The 19,728-nt window shown below is 35.7% G+C and overlaps 1 protein-coding gene across 3 annotated transcripts in view; it reads right to left on the bottom strand.

Moving 5' to 3' along the window:
• Positions 1-900: 900 nt before the first annotated feature.
• SPPL2A (signal peptide peptidase like 2A) overlaps positions 901-19,728 on the bottom strand; it is a 60,113-nt gene continuing 41,285 nt past the window's right edge. For 2 of the 3 annotated variants that reach the window (XM_057543367.1, XM_057543369.1), the window contains 6 exons: positions 16,754-16,810; positions 16,505-16,558; positions 15,974-16,076; positions 13,385-13,459; positions 11,442-11,602; positions 901-3,290 (listed from right to left, as the gene is read on the bottom strand). In XM_057543367.1, coding sequence (XP_057399350.1) covers positions 3,219-3,290; positions 11,442-11,602; positions 13,385-13,459; positions 15,974-16,076; positions 16,505-16,558; positions 16,754-16,810 — 522 coding nt within the window. In that variant the 3' untranslated portion in view covers positions 901-3,218. The remainder of the gene's footprint in view (positions 3,291-11,441; positions 11,603-13,384; positions 13,460-15,973; positions 16,077-16,504; positions 16,559-16,753; positions 16,811-19,728) is intronic. The other variant, XM_057543366.1, reaches the window with a different exon arrangement.

Here is a 19,728-nt window from a genome sequence, read left to right as displayed (position 1 = left end):
GACTATTCTAAAAAATTTAGTTAAAAAAATTTTCCCCAATGAACATTTTCTTAGATACAAAAGCTGTCCTTATGGAAACATTAAACAAGAAAATTTACATATATGATTTTCACTGTAATATGGCCTGTATATTACTCTTATAAATCATTTTGTTTACTCTGAAAATTCAGTAATCCAAATTGTGAGTACTACATAATTTCTTTCAAATTCCAAAAGGTTAAGTCATTTGATTCAGATCTCTTGAATTTATAGAGTATCTTTCTTCCAGAAAGCATAAACTGATTTTTATTCAGTATTTTGATTTTATTTTCATTACCCTCCCCTACCTCCTTTAGAATTACCTCTGAGGTAAATAGAGCACTGAAAATAAATTTTTTAAACTGTAAAACGGGTTGTTTGGCATAACAACTTTTTTCCTTGTTAATGGGAAAATATAAAGCCTTTCAAACTAGTACAATCCACTAGTCTGAAAAGCAATTCCTGTTTGTGAAGTCTCATTAGCTGAGATCAAGTTGACATTTTAGAGACCAAACTTAAATAAATTAGTTTTTGCTTATATCTAAGGCAGAAATTAAAAAAACAAAGGAAAACTGGAAAGCTCATTTGTATTTACTCTAAATGTACCATTTCATCAAAATCTCTATGAACATGTAACTAAAATCAATGAATGCCAACAGCAGATGGGTTAAAATTTTCTTCCTTCAAAAGAGAAATAAATTGCTGAGTCTACTAATAAGGTATTGCTAATCTAAAAAAAAAATCTACAAGCTAGAAGGAAACATAACGTAGTAAAATATCAAAGTCCTTTCCCACAAACTTCATATTTATCTTTGTCGAACTAAACTGAAGTAAAAATCATTGACTTTACAATTTGAGGTATTTAATAATTTCTGTTTGATAAACTACAAAAATGTACATAGGGAATTTCTCAGACTTTTTTTTTTTTTTTGCAGTAAGTAATCTCCTACAATATATCTTATTGTTTTAAAGACATGTTTAGGAAATAAACTTCTCTTCCCCTTAAAGTTATTGGTGATGGGAGGGCAAGAGAGGACGAAATGATACAGTCTTCTAAAGCCAAATTTCCATCTCCACTATCTTTTGCTTATATTTTGATTCCCCAAATAAAATATTTCTGCACTTTATTGTAATTTCTATAAATATTTTCATTTCAGTTGCTAGAAGGACTAAGTATAATATAAAGTTGATATTGAAGATGGAGAAACTTAAGAAGTTTCACTTTTTATGTTATTTCTATTTAATCTGTAAGATTTAAATAGCAAACTAGAACAAGGTTTTACCTTCTTGATAACTAATGGTTGGATAAAGTAGAATTTGCATCAAAGAATTAAGATTCCAGATTTCTAGATGTAAAATTTTCTCTTAACATTCTTCATAAAATGTGGTTGAGGCTTTTGAATATTCTAAAGCTGGGATAAGAGTGCAGATAATTTTACTTAAAAGAGCTGTATTTTGGCAAACATTTTATTGATATTATAAATGAAAATATAGTTGGAGCTTTAACATGGCACTTAATCTGTTCTCTCTATCAGAGTCTGCCAAATAAATTAAATTCTTCGGAAAAAATTCAAACTTTATATTATAGAGGCAAAATTAACATGAACTCTTACTTGTCAGATACTTATTTGTCATTTGCCATAAACCAAATGACCCATAAGTGCATTAAGTAGAAAGAAGGGCTGACTGTCAAGGGAGCTTCTACATGTATAAATTACTCAGCAACTTAACAATTAATCAAAAGCATCTAATTCCCTCAAATACTAAATTTAGTTCAAACATCAAAGGTCTGATCCATTTTTAAAGGCATTAGCTTTATCTTTTAATCAGTTAAACTGGCCTTAGGATGAAAAATCATGGATTTGTTCACATATCTTGTACATTATTCACAGAGAAATACAAAATCCTGCTGTCTTTGCGATCACTTTTCATTTGGGAATTTCTTAGAGAAAATAAAAGAAAATGGAAAGATAATGTGACCTATGACTCCCAGGATAATGTTCAAGTCCACATCTGAGATTTAGCAAAGAATGAGAAAGATTTTTTCAAGCTGGAAGATACCAAAGTGATTAGTTGGTCTAACATACTCATTTTGCAGATGAGAAAGCTGAGATACAGTTTTATTGAGCTAATAAAATTTACTCCAACTCTTGTAATTAAATTGAGACTAACACCCAGTCTCCTGTCTTCTGTCTCCAATTCTTTTCTCTGAAGCACACTTTGTATATTAGTAAACCATTCTCCATCCAAATTTTAAAAAGTTAACAGTGGTTTCCTATGGGGAAAGGAGTAGGGATCAGGGGAAAAAAAGGTAGGGGAGGGGATTGTTAGGGATGTTAACACTCAAACAATGAGTCATATGTATTAATACATAATTTAATAAGAAAAATAATTTTTACAAAATATTATGTCTTAACCTTAGCAGAACCAAACTTCAGAGATCAGAAATACCACAGTGGAATTAAATGTTAGTTTAGAAATTTAAGCTACATCTTCAAGGAAACAGCAGAACTGAAAACTGTGGATTTCAGTTTTTGTTTCCTTTTAATGACTAGTTCTATATATTATGTTTCTCTATATCTGGAAAAATATTCTAATATAATACATATGCAGTCTGAAGTAATTTAGGTTCTCAAGTTTAAAAAAGGATTGGGATTTTTTTAAACTTATGCTACAAAAATACACATTTATATATATTCCCAAATTATATATTTCTAACCTCTGCAGTGATAAAAGGTCTAAAATTCCATTGCTGAACTGCCTTCTTACATGGTCTTAAACAGTTATTTCTATAGAGCATAAAATTTGCATAATTCTTTACAGTAAAATCTGTTCAGAAACTCACTTTGACAAATACTTTTAACTATCATTAAAGTTGAAAGAAAGAGATTTCAGTAAGAAAAGCACAGGGGTGGATGAAGACTTTTTTTTTTAGAAAAATATACTGTATATATTACATCTTGAAAATTACACAGACCATATGCTTTTATTTAATGTGAAGGCACAACTTTAACATAGTTAAAAGCAAATGTATTTTAATTACTTATCATGTAGTCGTCAGTACCAGCTCTTAAAAATACATATTTGCAAGCACATCATTGAAGTTTCTTTCAGATTGTCAATTCAAAAGCCAATTTAAAACGGCCAACTCTATTTGTAGAAAATCAATTGACACATTATTGCAAGTCCACATAATATTATTATTGGACAATCTGTTCACCAGCAGTCACAGGGTTTTCTTCATTTGTTGCATAGTCCAGATGGTCCATCATCTAGGCATAAATAAAAGATGTTAGGAAATGCAAATTTTCAACTTGCCCCCAGTATTCACTAATTTGGCAAAAGGAGTCCCAGTTTTTAAGAGACACAGAGTGCTCCATGGAACCGAGCACTCCTTTTGGAGCAATGTACTGTTTCAACATCCACACTCCTAAGGAAGGACATGCTCAGGGTGACAATGACTCTTTCAGGAAACTTAATCATTAGACTAGGGCCAATCTGATAAGTGCTTTCTCTGGATCTTCCACTATTTCCATCTCCCAATATGAATACCGCCCTGCATGGCAGTGGGAATATCCATCACAAGATATTCCTGATGCTTATTCCAGGACACTATTCCAAGCAGTGTCCACTCCCACAGGTGGAAAAACTAAAAATGGCACCACAAATCACTGTGAGAATACCTGCTGGTTCAGGGACAGTATAAACTGGTTGACACCTTGAATTGACCTTAGGATAATTTTTAAATGATACATGAAATATTAAAAAGACTGTATGACAAAAACTTCTACTAAGGGCAAAGAAATTAAAGGTACTTAAAAGTCAAATGATATCTGAAAACAAAAACAAGAATATACTTTCCATAGACTATTTTAGGGGAATTACCATGAACTTCTCTCAAATGATCACTTCAGTTCCTCCCATATTCTCATAAAAATCTTTGCATGTTTGGGAATGAAGGAAGAAACACTTCAATGTTTTCAGTGTTTTTACCCTGTTCTTCAGATAAAACTAATTAAAAATAGGAAAAAAGGGACTTCCCTGGTGATGCAGTGGTTAAAAATCCACCTGCCAACGCAGGGGACATGGGTTCGAGCCCTGGTCCAGGATGATCCCACATGCCACGGAGCAACTAAGCCCGTGCACCACAAATACTGAGCCTGCGCTCTAGAGCCCATGAGCCACAACTACTGAGCCCACGTGCCACAACTACTGAGCCTGCGCTCTAGAGCCTGTGAGCCACAACTACTGAGCCCATGAGCCGCAACTACTGAAGCCTGTGCACCAAGAGTCGGTGCTCCACAACAAAGAGAAGCCACCGCAATGAGAAGCCTGCACACCACAACGAAGAGTAGCCCCTGCTCGCCGCAACTAGAGAAAGCCCACGTGCAGCAACAACCCAATGCAGCCAAAATTAAATTAATTAATTAAAAAAAGTAAAGTGTGACCTATAAAAAAATAGGAAAAGAAAAAGTACTTAATGTCTTTCTGAAGATTGTCAAAGATTTTTAGATTGGTGATTAAATTTAAGTATTGTGATGTAGTTTTTCCCTTCTCCTTTACTAAGAAGTAGAAGACAAGCAAGATAAATGTTCCCATTTTTATAAACTGATTCTAAAAGCTTTAGTGTTTTTTGGAAGAGGAAGCAGAGAGAGGAATAATTTCCAGATGGGGTCTCTGGACATGCCAGACAAAGACTACAAACATGAGCTGAGGCTTTCAGCTGACAACTGTCTCAAGTGATGGAGACAGCTTATAAAACCCAAACCTGCTGATACTCTATGAGTCATTTCAAGCCCCTAAACAATCAGTTTTGAGGTCCTCTATTTGCCAAAGATATCCCCTGGATTAATGTAGTTGCATATTTATAGCACTTCTGTGGCAGGTGGGGGGGGGCGCATAAATGCCAAATCAAGATAGGTAACACAAAAGACGAAGTTGTTGAAGAGCTGATTTTAGTCACAATTTAAATGAGAGAGGGAAAGAAGAAGCACGTAAGATATATTTAGCCCCCCTTTTTTTCTAGCAATTTATAGACACTCCGGTGTAAGAGGCTGGAGCTGTGGGGACAGAGAACTGCAGAATGGATGTTGGGGAAAAACCCTCTTTCTTCCCCAAGACCTGCTGACCCTGGTAACTGTAACCTAATGAAATAATAGCCTACATAACTCTAAGTTATAATGTGCCTCTTCTTTCCTAATCCTCTGGTACCTCATTGGCACTGTAATCTAATCTCTAAATATAGAAATATATTAGTTAAAAAGAAAAAAACTTGCAAAATCAACTTATTGAGAAATGACATCTCTACTCTGTATTTACTTTTCTTTACTGACTTTTCCAAAAAAAAACACAAAAATAAAGAGGACACTTGAAATAGGATTTTAAAAACACAACAAAAATTAACATAGATAATAAAATTAACCAGAAAATTCATGTAAATTTTTTTCTTAATATTTGTAAATAGGCAAGCTCAATTTGGAAAAGATGTTCTCTGAAACTGGGTCGACTAACCTGGCATTTATTGATAGCTCTGAACCAATCGCCAGAAACAGCCTAATAAAATGCGCATTAAAGTGCAGTAACTGGAGAGTTGTTGATACTACAGCAGAGTTGTTCTAAGTATCTCTGTATTCTGACTTGTCAGTTACAGCTTGTGACTTCTAAAAATAATTAGAAGCACTAGTGACATTTAACAGACAAACCCACTGTTTACTGGATATTAACAAATTGAAAACTTACTTCCCACCCAGAGTAAAACAGCCCATTGGAGGTTGCTGCATAAATCTAACTCCACTGATTTAGTATTAGAAGCAAAAAATTCTCCCCAAAGGATGATTTCTATTAATTGTTCTATATGCCAAAGTAATTATGCCACCACTTAATTTTTCTCCTTAGAGAAAAAACACCTTAACTTTCTCTACACTCATTATAAAATAAGGGAAACTGAATATTGTAGCTCTTAAAGCACTCCAGAAAAATAGTTCATAAAAAATATAGTGTAAGTAGCTTTGAGCTATAGAAAATATACAATTAAGATTTCCAAACTGGTATCATTTAATGAAATCCTATAGAAAACTTTACTTTTTTGATTAGAGAAATTCATGGAAGGGCTGAATGACTCCAAGTAAAATACTAAAGTATTTCTATGAAGTCTCTAAGTTTCAGCAAAAAACAAGGTATAATTTGCCCTTCGAAAACAGTATAAAAAGGCTATCAGGGCTACCCATGACTTTTAAAAATCTCCAGTGGAAAAGTCCTGCTTTCTACTACGCTTACACTCAATGCTAATATCAGGCATTAGAATGAATCAAATGATAACAGCATAAACAAATGTGCTGTTAGATTCTGATTTTAATTTATATTACTTGCTTTACATTTGATTTTTTTTCAAAACAGTAGCAAAAACTTTTGGCACTTGCAAAAAATGGTTATATATAAAGACTGTAGAGATATGTCTAGTTTAATGTTTCAAAAGTGCCACACTTTTACAATACCTTATTAACATTTTTGGTAATTTTATGAAGGCTGCTAAAACACAACTCAGAAGCTTACACACACACACACAAAAGTGATTAAAGGTCAGTGCCTTAAGGACTGAACATTATAATTGCTTTGCATGAAGAATTTCAATAACATAGACTGAGAATTTACAGTGTATAAAACACTGTTATCAGCACTGTGGGTTCCTAACACCTAGGAGCTAATAACTTAAGTGAGGGAAGCATACACAATATCTACACTACAAGGCAGGTGTCAATAAGTATTTAAAGTCAAAGTCTAAAAAAAATATGGGGAAAGGTGAACCTGATTTCAACTGGAGAACTCTTGGATATCTGCTTGGAGAAGGCAGATTTTGAGTTGGGAGTTATATAAGGGATATTCTGGAAACAGATAATGGAGGTAGGGGGAGAAGAGGGAAAGGATTATTATACTGTTAGCCAAAGAGATGAACCAGTAATGGCCTGAGGGTTGTCTTCAGGGCTGATTCTCAGGCCTCTCCTACACTAAGTCCATACCTAGTCTCCCTTTATTTTCCCAGGCTTGTTGAGGTTCCCTGTTCTACTTCCAAAGCCTCTGCTAGCCTTATCTGATTTCAACATCCACTTGCCTCACTAAGCTTTGGGCTAACCTACCTCTATAGATAAGATTCTCCTACCTCCCTGTAAATCCAACCTCATTTTATGAACGAGGAGTCTTCAGAGATTAAATAATTTGCCAGAACTGATGCCAAAGCTATAATATACTGCCTTCCACAAATGACAACATTTGAGCTAAATTAAGTTGGACTTTAAAGGTTGGAAAAAAGGAATGAGAGATTTTCTTTTTCACATTAACAGAAGGCATTACATTCTATAATTTTTAAAAAGGCTAGTTTTATGGAAAAATAGACTCTCTCCTGGCAGCAGTTTATAATATTCTGCAACTAGCTTGCCTAAAATTTCAGGAAATGTCCATGCTTAATATTTTCTGCGAGAAAATGACCATGTTTAACAAAATCTTTTCTCTGAGGCTTGTGATGGCCTTTTACAAATAAGTTAAAAGGAAGCAGATTTAACAAAGGCCCAAAGTTTTAATATCCAAACCAGGAAAGTAGAAATCAGTTAATGAATTGAAAAATAACCACCAAACCAACAAATAAACCAAAACAAAAAAACTCAATTCCTACAAATAATAATAGCAAATACATTTATAGTGCTAACAACGTGCCAGGTACTGTACTAAGCAATTTGCATCTATTACAGCAACCTTCTGAAGTAGGTTGATTATTATCCCATCTTACACTGGAGGAAACTGAGGCACCGAGAAGCTAAGTAACTTGCCTAAGGTCACATGGCTAATAATTAACAAAATCAGAATTCAAACTTAGGCAGTCTGGCACCAGAATCCATGCTTTTTATTACTATGTGGTATTTTATATTCTGAATGTCTTATGTAATAAAATTATGATACCACACTACAAAAGTGAGAAGTGTATAACCAAAATTGTCCTATTTTTTGACACTTTAAAATGGATTTTCCTACAATCAACTGTCTTATTTAGCGTCTATGTCTTATAGTGAAGGCCCTGGAGTCCATCCTTCTGTAACTATTTACTATGGTTTTGTGTCCAGCTGCAATGATCTTTAACTTTATATGTAGCTGTTGTGAATCAGAATCATCATTTCTTTCAAGGTCACAATTTTTAAGAATGAAACTTGAATGGTCCAGGGCAGAGCACTTATTCATAGGGAATATAAATGCATCCCTTGGTTGAAGTCCATTCTTACCTACCATCCCCATTCTCCTCAATAAAAAGCATGGAGAGAGAAAGGAGGAAAGGTGCTATAATAAACCACCCGACCCTTAAAGCTGCATTAAAGGGGAAGGAAAAATTTACAAGTAAAAATAAAATGCTGCTGATGAAAATAACAACAAACATACTTAATTCTGTAAGATAGTACCACGTGCTCTCATTAACTGTCCCAAATTTAAACTCTAACCCTAAACAAAGTTTCCCCATGTTGCTCATCCTCTTTGTCCTGATTTACCTCATAATCAGTTAATAAGATAAGTGCCCCTAAAAGGAGAAACCTCTTGGTCACAGTTCTGTCCTGAGCCTTTTCTTCTCCCTCTACATTCTCACTCACGGAGTATGCTAGTGACACTCCCAAATTTCTGTCTCTAGCTAGGCCTGTCTCCTGCATATCAGGAGATGTTTATTCAACTGCTTACGTCTCTTTTCCTGGTAGTCCCATAGGTATTCTGAAATGTCCAACATTGAATTCATCATCTTGTCTCTCAAATCTGTTGCCCTTCTTAATCTCAGTGAGTGGTGTCACCATCCACCCACTCAGCTACCCAAGCCAAAAATCTTGGACTCCACTTCCTCTCCCTACACTGAATCTATCACCAGATCACATTAATTATGTGAAATTAGGTCAATTTCTCTTGACCTTGTTCACTTCTCTCAATCTCACTACCTTTCTAATTCTGGCTACCACTGCTTCTAATTGTAATAGCTGCCTCAAGTTTTGCTCCCTGCTCCAATCCATTTTCTAGATTTCTTAAAACTCTTAAAATGGTCTCCAATATTCTTAGGATAGAGTCCAAGCTCTTGAACATGGCTTACAAGACCCTACAGACTCTTTCCCTTGCTTCCTTCTCCAGTTTTCATCTCCTACTGCTCCCCTATTCTTACTCAATAGGATAGCCATCCTAAACTTCATTTCATTCCTAAATCTGTCAATGCTCTTCCCTCCAAGCCTTTGAAGTTATGGTTCTCTCAATATGGAACACATGGCTCAGTCTTAAAGTCTCAACATAAACTTAACATTCTTTTTTTTTTCTTTTTGGCTGCGTTGGGTCTTTGTTGCTGTGCACGGGATTTCTCTAGTTGCGGCGAGCGGGGGCTACTCTTCATTGCGGTTCGCAGCCTTCTCATTGTGGTGGCTTCTCTTGTTGCAGAGCACAGGCTCTAGGCGTGCAGGAGTCAGTAGTTGCAGCACACGGACTCAGTAGTTGTGGCTCGCGGGCTCTAGAGCGCAGGCTCAGTAGTCGTGGCGCACAGGCTTAGTTGCTCCGTGGCATGTGGCATCTTCCCAGACCAGGGCTCGAACCCCTGTCCCCTGCATTGGCAGGCGGATTCTTAACCACTGCGCCACCAGGGAAGTCCCATAAACTTAACATTCTTTAAGAAGCTTCCCTTCCCCAAATCACCTTTGACTGTCTCAAAACCATAAGCACTGGGTGTCCCACTTCTAGTTTTCATGGCACCTGCCATAACTCACATTCATCACACTTTATTGTTAGTGACTCTATTTGTATCCTCCACTAGACTGTAACTTTCAAGAGGCCGTGAGAGTAGGCCTGCTTCTAACTTGTTCATCTTTTATCAACAGCACCTACAACAGTACCTGGCTCAATAGAACTGCTCAATAAACATTTGCTAAGTGAAGAAATAGAAAACTATTTTTAAAAAATGATGACAAAGAGCACTTCTTGGGATGTGACTTTCAAAAACTAGTATTAGGGACTTCCCTGGTGGCACAGTGGTTAAGGCTCCGTGCTCCCAACGCAGGGGGCCCAGGTTCGATCCCTGGTCAGGGAACTAGATCTCACATGCACGCCACAACTAAGAGTTTGCATGCCACAACTAAGGAGCCCACGAGCCACAACTAAGGAGCCCACCTGTTGCAACTAAGGAACCTGCCTGCCATAACTAAGACCTGGCGCAACCAACCAAATAAATAAATATTAAAAACAAAACAAAATGAAACAAGTATTAGAGTGTGTGTTGTAGGACATACCTTAACTTTTCAAAATGTATAAAACATTCCATGTGGGTGTCCTCTTCATGGAAGTTACAAGCTGTCTTACTAGTTTAGTCAAGGACCTTGTGGCCATAAACTAATTCTATGTGTATAAATACAAGTTGAGACAATGGCATTGTGAGGTAGGAAAGGCAGGTATTTATCCTAATCTTAAAGAAATTATAAGACTTACCCCAAAGAATTCTAAGCTGGTGCTTTTTTCAATTATAGTAGTCTAACTTAATGTGCTAATCACCTCTTGTTAAATAAAGATGACACTACAACCACCCACAAGGTGGATATGAACTTTGAACTGTTTATCTACTAACAGAATTGCAGCCATCTACCCAAAGTATCTCTATTTTTGTTCATGTGATCACTGATATGCATGCATGAGGGTGGATGACAGAGGGTAGTTTGTTGTAATAGGGCAAAGAAGAGCTAACTGCCTCATGAAGGGATCAATGCCATGACCATGACCTCAACAGGCAAGGGTTTCCCAACCCTCTTTAATTTTGAAGCAAACAAACAAACTTTACAGGAATACCAAGAACATTTAGGAAAAGAAGAAAGGGGTTTAACTTCAATGAAGAAATAATTCAAACATGATAGATTCTGGTATCTGATATTCTCTGTTCTAGGAATTTTACAGAAAGGTTAATCTTGATCCATTTAAATCTGAAATGAGTGCCCTCTTTCATTTCATTAGGCCCATTTATATGCTGGAGAGAGTACTTTTTATCTGCAAAATCTCAGGACTCTTACTATAAATAGCTAATGTCCGTATCAAAATCTAGTACTTAAACAAGGGTTTTATCTTTCATGAAGGCGACTTTTGTGTGGATTTTGAAAACTCATGTTGAAATGCCGTTTTGATTTTCCCTGATGCCCTCCCATGCTTCTTGGTAGTTTTATCTTGAGTCACAAGAATTTTGGCATCAGATTGCAGTGGGGATGAGAACTGATGATGCAGCAGGTGAATAGTAAGAGGGTAGTAGTGGAAAAAACTTAGGACATCCTGACAAATTCAAGGCAACTTTTTGGCATGTAAAAGCTTTGATATATACAAGCAGTTCCCATCCAAAGTTAGGCAATGTCATAAGATAACTTGGTAACCAAGATATAAGCACATACCTGATAGCCATTACCTTTCCAGAACTTTTTCATTTCCTTACGTCTCCAAGCAACGACTGAGGCAGTAATAAGTGTGCAAGGTACTAAATAGAGGAGAGCAGGTTGCCCCTTTTTCATCAGCACCAGAACAACAAAGGTAAGTATCATACCGACGGCATAGGCTGCAAGAAGAATATCAAGTATCAGCAATTTCTATATGCTATCAAAGGTGGATTTTAACTCTGTCACTAAAGTACTGGTTTTCGAATATTTCTAAGGACATTTTTGCCCTATGACTTCTTTTCATAATTTCATTATTTTCCTAGACAGTAGTTAGGAGAGACATTCTACAAAGCTTTTGAAAACTTTGGAAACTGGTTAGTATTTTCATTATAATTACCCTAATCATTAATCATTGATAAAGATAATAATTCAAGGAAGCCTCAATTATCTGCCACTATTAAGGATGCTGAGTTGTTCCACATTTTAGGTAACTAAAATCTGTGCCTGTAGGTACTAAAGGTTGCTTTGAAAAATCTTCCTAATATTGATTATATACTTCCTGGTCTTCTTCAACAAGCACATACCAAATGTCATTTGATCTTTTATTAATGATTCAGGGTCTCATTATGAACACAGGATCTCAGAATATTGGAGCTAGAAGGGCCTTTATGGACAATGCAGTCCACCTTCTTGCTTTAGAGATGAGATAATGGAGGACCAGTGAAGTTAAGTGAGTTGCCCAAAGTTACACAGCAGAGTTTACAGTCCTATTATCTGTCTTTTCATTGAGTTATTTTATTCTATCACACTGATTGGTGCTGGACTCTAATATGTTAATGCCTTTTGGGAGTACTATAGTTAATGGCCTCAGACTGCTTTTCTTATTTCTTTATAATTTCCCCTTTTTCATCCTTTCACTTACTTAGCTGTTCTTTCTTACTGTCAGGGTAACTATTTCTAGCAACACCGTTTTCTACCACTAATGTACACTTCTAATTTACTAGATTTAATTCCACTGTGGAATTGAAAACCTTGCTAGAACAGTATCTAAATGGCTCTAGTGCAGGCCATTTACCTAAGAATAAAGAACTTTGGTGTACAGACTTTGAGATATCTATTTGATATGTTCAGAAGCAGAAAAGTAATTTTTGGCTTACAGTCTGTTCCTGTCTGTTTTCGATAATAGAAATAAAAGGATGAGTGACAACTACCGCTGCTGTCCCAGGTGAAATGTTATTGTGCCATAAATTTATTTATATTAATATGTAATTATTATACCGTATTTTTAAAGATTTATTATTTATTTATTTAATTTATTTTTGGCTGCATCGGATCTCAGTTGGGGCACGTGGGATCTTCGTTGAGGCACGCATGATCTTTCGTTGCAGCGTACGGGCTTCTCTCTAGCTGTGGTGTACGGGTTCTCTCTCTCTAGTTGTGGCACACGTGCTCCAGGGTATATGGGCTCTGTAGTTGTGGCGTGTGGGCTCTGTAGTTTGCTGTATGCAGGCTCTCTAGCTGAGGTGAGTGAGCTCAGTAGTTGCGGCACACAGGCTTAGTTGCCCCACAGCATGTGGGATCTTAGTTCCCTGACCAGGGATCGAACCCATGTCCCCTGCATTGGAAGGTGGATTCTTTAACAGTATAGGGACCACCAGGGAAGTCCCTATACTGTATTTTTTAAAAATCTAGTATTATAGAATTGACTGACTACTTACATGCCATGTACTTTAATAAGCATTTTATGTGTAGAACCTAAAGTTTTTCTTTCACATATAATTTCCTTTTTAAACCTCAAAAACCTTGTGATATAGGTAGTAAAGTATAATTATCTTTTTGATGGAAAAAAACATGTCTGATTCATTAATGGTGAAGAATTAGAATCCAGGACTCCTTATTTTTAGACCTTTTCCTACAGACAGTACAATTCAATATAATAAAAAGAAAAAACAAAAACTTACCAACTGTGGAGGAAACATAGTATATAGAAGAACCAGCCTGAACATCAAATCTTCTACAGTATGCAATCAACAGGCCTAAAAAAACACTCTACATTATTTTCTTAAAACAACAACAGCAACACAAATTCAACTGTTAACTATGGCAATAGAACATGTTGTATTGTATCTAACCTTCATTTTTGCATCATTAGAACATTAAACTACCTTAAATTCTGGACAAAATTTTACATGCTGATGTTTTTAAACTTAATACCATATATTAAACATTTTCCTAAGCCATTAAACAGTCTTTAAAGATATGATTTTTATTAGCTGCTTAATATTCCATGTCATGGAGAAATTTTTCTAATATTTCTGTGGTATCAGTTGTAATGTCTCTTCTTTCACTTATAACTTTATTGATTTGGACCCTCTCTCTTGGTTAGTCTAGCTAAAGGTTTGTCAATGTTGTTTATCTTTTTAAAGATTCAACTCTTAGTTATGTTAATCTTTCCTATTATTTTCCTGTTCTCTATTTATTTTTGCTCTAATCTTTATTATTTTCTTCATTCTGCTAACTTTGGGCTTAGTTTGTTCTTCTTTTTCTAGTTCTTGTAGGTGTAAAGAAAGGTTGTTTATTTGAGATCTTTCTATTTTCTTGATGTATATGCTTATCAGTATAAACTTCTTAGAACTGCTTTTGCTGCATCCCATAAGTTTTGAAATGTTGTGCTTCTATTTTCATTTGTCTCACAACACATTTTTACTTCTCTTTTAATATTTTCTTTGATCCACTGGTTGTTCAGGAGTGTGTGTTAATATCTATGTGTTTGTGAATTTTCCAGTTATCCTCCTGTTACTGATTTCTAGTTTCATACCACTGTGGTCAAAAAATATACTTGGTATGATTTCAATCTTCTTAAATTTGCTAAGATTTGTTCTGTGGCCTAACATATGATCTATCCTAGAAAACGTTCCCTGTGTGCTTCGGAAATATGTGTATTCTGCTGTTGTTGGATGGAATATTCTGTATATGTCTCTAGTCTATTTGGTCTCTAGTGTTGACAAAAATTTTTACGTGTATCATCAAAAAAAAAAGTATTGAAAGAGCATCAAGGAAGACAATTTCAAATTGTGAGCAAAGAATCTCTTTTCCAAGGAGAATAAAATAATTTGGAATTTTAATACAGAGAGTTCAAATGGCAATGAAATATAAGCTCTCATTTGTAAGCATGCAAGTATACAGGAAAAAAAACATTTTATTACCTATTTAGGAAATGTGTTGAACCTCTCCAAAGAAGAAATCTCAGACTGTATTTATTTGCTAAACACTATTATGAAACAGTAAGAATGACATTCAACTGCTTAAAAAAATCAGAAAATAATTTTACTATCTTTATTAGTTGTTTCCGTTAATTAGTTTTGGTCCTTACATAATTAATCAAATACGTTTCTTGGTAGTTCCTTGTTATTTTTTACTATATTTGCTGTTTAATCAACATTTCCATACATTAAAAACAGTGATACCCATCCCCCCAAATTAGAATTTAGCTTTTAGAATTAAGTCACATATTATCAAAAACTCTGTTTTTTGGGGAAATATTTGTTAGTGACCTTCGACATTTACTTCAAGAATGCAGTATTTACATACGATCACACTATTTTCACCAATTCTATGCTATGTGCTTTTTATAGCACATGGTGTGGGACTGGTAAAGTTGGGGATAAGTTTAAAGATACGCAAGAAACCTTAAGTTTACTCAACAGAATGCTTTCCCTACTTTATCAATTATGTGAATGGAGACTCACTGAGCTAAGAGAGCGGCTACACTTGTCTTTGCCATCCAGCTCACACGGCAACACTTTTTGCTTATCTCTCTATCCAGCTTTACTATGTCAATGAAAGGGCTTTTTCAGAAGAGCCAGTACCCTTTACCCAGCCACAGGCAGTTAGTACATAAGGAGACCATAAGAAAAGTGAGGAAGGAAAAACTCTCAGCTGACTGAGAAACATTATTAATTATTTCTACACTATATTATTCCTGGGCTGGGATTAACTTTATTCTACAGGTAGCCCAGTGAGGAAAATAATGCAGAACTGCAATAACTGTCAGAGAAGACATGCTAGGAGAAGGTGATCAATTTCCACCACATGCTGTATTTTTTTTGCATTATAGGGCCCTACAAGCTGTTGTTGTTCTACTATGTTTTCCTCTTGGTCATGACCTTGCTTAGTATTCCTAAACCACTTTTCCTAGAATATAACTATTATTTTATTATGATACATTTGGTAATATTAAATTCAACTTTTAAAAGGGGATTTGTTATATACTTTCTTGGGAAAGAAGGTCAAACTGATACTAGTTACTTCTTCTAAGACACTTTTTGAGCCACGGAAAATATACTTTGGTTGTTACTATTTGGGCTTTATCTTCTACCCCCCAGAACACTTTTTCTCCGTCTCTGTCTCTGTGGCTGATCCCAGCTCTAGCTATAGCCAGAAATACTTAATACAGAGTAGGTAACTTTTAACATTTGACATTTGATACTATAGATTTGACAATGTTAAACCATCGGTATATTTCCACTCATATTGTTACAATCACTTACCTGGTACAATAATGTCTCCAAAACCCAATATTGAAACTGGCATGAGGCACACACTCATTACTGAGAAATAGGCCAGCTTTGGTACTCTGATGACTACTGGTAACTGTAATTACAAAAAAAAAAAAAAGAGGCCACCAATAAACCTCTTAGGAATCTTTACCCATATCTTTAGAAATGGAAGGATTGATATTAGAATAATTGTTTTAACATTTGAGAATTAACATTTTAGAAAAGCTTAGAATCAGAGAACATAAATTAGGCATATATATACTCTGAATTTATAGAAAGCTTGAAAGAAATAGATATGTAGTTTTGGAAAAACAAAACCCAACACACATGTAGGGTTAACAGTATTAATCCAGTATCCCCATATCTAACCTTTTCCTCTTTCCTTTTTACCAAAAATAGGACTCAGGCCTTGAAACTTTTTTTTTTTTTTTGGCAATCTGGATTTTTTTTCCCCAAAGAAGAGTCTTGTCTCAGAGGGTATGATTTAAAGTCCAATGAACATATCTGAAATACAATCCTTACTTTCTCATGGGGAGCTGAGGGTTGAGCAGTGGCTTCCACCAAGTTTCCATCATTCTAGGATGAAACCCAAGTCAATAGGTATTTAATAATTTAGAATAACTAATAAAAGGGCTATATTTTGTGAGAAATAAAGTTTTGCAATACCTTAACATGCACTACGTGACCAATGAATTACACAAGAAGGCAAAATTATTAACTGGACACACACACATACACTGGCAGCCATTTGTATTTAATTGCCATCCCTACCTTTTCATTATTTCCAAAAGGTCCGGCTGCAAGTTCAACCATGATACTCTCACCATTCTAAAATTGAGAAGAAAGGTGAAAGAAATTGTTCAATCACTTAAAGGGAACAATCTGCCAGTGTTCAAGAAAGATTTGACCCCATGGCTTATGGCCTACTGTAAGCTGATGAAAAATGGGTTGTAGACTGATTTTTTCCTAAAACGGTCTCTGTAGATAGCAAAAATTGGAGTCATCTAAAACAAATTTCATCTAGCATGCTGTTCCACTTTATCAGAGCTCAACAATTATCAGAAACTTACAGATAAGCCACACAAAGATTATTCAATTGAGTTTAGCACTGATTTATGCTGACAACTAATATCTAGCATTTCTAATGGGCTATAAATTTTAAGTGCTTTTAATTACATGATGTCATATACTATGTGCCCTTAGTCATTCTTAGCAATAACAATGAACAGAGACACAAGAAATATTGCAATTTTTTATATTTAGATTTGTAATAAATATTGGTAACTTTTTTACATTGGACCTTCCGACTACTCACCACAATAACAATGAAGCCAAACTTGAAAAGACCCAGCCCTAAAGAACTTGAGAACATTTCTCTATCCTGACTCCTGTCCAATTTCGGCCCTGCCTACTTTTTATGCACCAATCAAAACATTAACCTTAGCCGAAGTTTTTCTTTGTGTATGCCTAAGGTCTTTTTATGTGGGCTGTGTTTATTAAAAAGTTATTTCCTGACAGCCAAATCTACTGGGGGGAGGGAAAACATTTAGATGTAGCTAAGACTGCATGAGCACCCATCTTACACTTCACATTATGATAAATACATGCCCCAAATAGGTAGTGGGAAGATAAATAAATGCTGAATTTTAGGAAACTTTGATTGATTAGCTATACTATTTGGCATGTGGGTGGGGTGCATAGGAGAAATTACTTGAGTATTTTTAAGAAGACTTAAAAATATTTTTAAGACTCACTGATACCTGAGCTGAGTAGAAAGAAGGATAAAATCCTTAGCTATAGAAATCTTTTCCTCATGTTAAGCTTCGGGTTACAGAAGGGTTAAATCACAGGAGTTTATGAAAATAAACTAATATTAAATACAGTTCTTTACAGCAAACTCCCATGATATGATTCAATTTCCAGATAGAGTTCACGTTGGTTCATTTTTGAATTGTTATTTAAAACATTTAACTGAAGACCATTATTGACATCCTCTTATACATTCAAAGATATCTATCTGAGTAACTACTATTTGCAAGATACTATACCTAGTATGGTGGTAGATGAAAAAAAAAATGAAGACAGGCTCTTATTACCTGTACTCCTATGGCTACCTGCCCTGCCAACTCATTAGAAGTCTACTAATACCAGGGTCAAGAACATGTTTAGAATGTCTAATATTTAATCCTTGAAATTTTCAGTGAAAACCACAAAAATCAGAAATCACGTATCTAATTTTCATTTTGAGTTGCCTAACAAACAAACCAGACTGAGAAGAAGGTGTTAAGGTAAATCTACAACAGTGAATGTTAAAGAGCACTTCAATCTTTTCCAGTGGATCAGATTACTAGAAATCACATTCCTAGTCACTGGGAACAAAGAAGGAAAAAAAGATGAAAAATTCCCTAAGCACAGAAGAAAGAAGACTCAAAGACATCTTTATTATTACCATATACCTTTTTTTTTATGGATGTTTGCAGTTTTTTTTTTAACATCTTTATTGGAGTATAATTGCTTTACAATGGTGTGTTAGTTTCTGCTTTATAACAAAGTGAATCAGTTATACATATACATATGTTCCCATATCTCTTCCCTCTTGCATCTCCCTCCCTCCTACCCTCCCTATCCCACCCCTCTAGGTGGTCACAAAGCACCGAGCTGATCTCCCTGTGCTATGCGGCTGCTTCCCACTAGCTATCTATTTTACGTTTGATAGCGTATATATGTCCATGCCACTCTCTCACTTTGTCACAGCTTACCCTTCCCCCTCCCCATATCCTCAAGTCCATTCTCTAGTAGGTCTGTGTCTTTATTCCTGTCTTGCCCCTAGGTTCTTCATGACCTTTTTTTTTTTTCTTAGATTCCATATATATGTGTTAGCATACTGTATTTGTTTTTCTCTTTCTGACTTACTTCACTCTGTATGACAGACTCTAGGTCCATCCACCTCACTACAAATAACTCAATTTCGTTTCTTTTTATGGCTGAGTAATATTCCATTATATATGTGCCACATCTTCTTTATCCATTCATCTGCTGATGGACACTTAGGTTGAACAGTATGGAGGTTCATTAAAAAACTAAAAATAGAACTACCATACGACCCAGCAATCCCACTACTGGGCATATACCCTGAGAAAACCAGAACTCAAAAAGAGTCATGTACCAAAATGTTCATTGCAGCTCTATTTACAATAGCCAGGACATGGAACCATATACCCTTAAAATACTAAAACTTTTTATGTGTAGCGAATGGACATAGTTTGCTGGCAGACATGTTTGGCATTTATAAAGTGATACTAGTGTTAAAACAGAATGGAAAAATTATTTGTTAAAGAGTTTAGTTAGGGGCTTCCCTGGTGATGCAGTGGTTAAGAATCTGCCTGCCAATGCAGGGGACACGGGTTCGAGCCCTGGTCCGGGAAGATCCCACATGCCACGGAGCAACTAAGCCTGTGTGCCACAACTACTGAGCCTGCGCTCTAGAGCCTGCGTGCCACAACTAGTAAGCCCACGTGCTGCAACTACTGAGCCCATGTGCCGCATCTACTGAAGCCTGCACGCTCTAGAGCCTGTGCTCTCCAACAAGAGAAGATACCGCAATAAGAAGCCCGTGCACCACAACGAACAGTAGCCCCCACTCGCCGCATCTACAGAAAGCCCGCGCACAGCAACGAAGACCCAATGCAGCCAAAAATAAATAAAGAAAGAGTTTAGTTATAGTCTATAGCTATGCCCACTGTGCA

This window comes from Balaenoptera acutorostrata, chromosome 3 (genome assembly GCF_949987535.1).
Source record: "Balaenoptera acutorostrata chromosome 3, mBalAcu1.1, whole genome shotgun sequence".
Classification (NCBI taxonomy): Eukaryota; Metazoa; Chordata; class Mammalia; order Artiodactyla; family Balaenopteridae; genus Balaenoptera; species Balaenoptera acutorostrata.
Note: the sequence above shows the minus strand (reverse complement) of the source record. Positions and strands in the feature narration are given on the sequence as shown.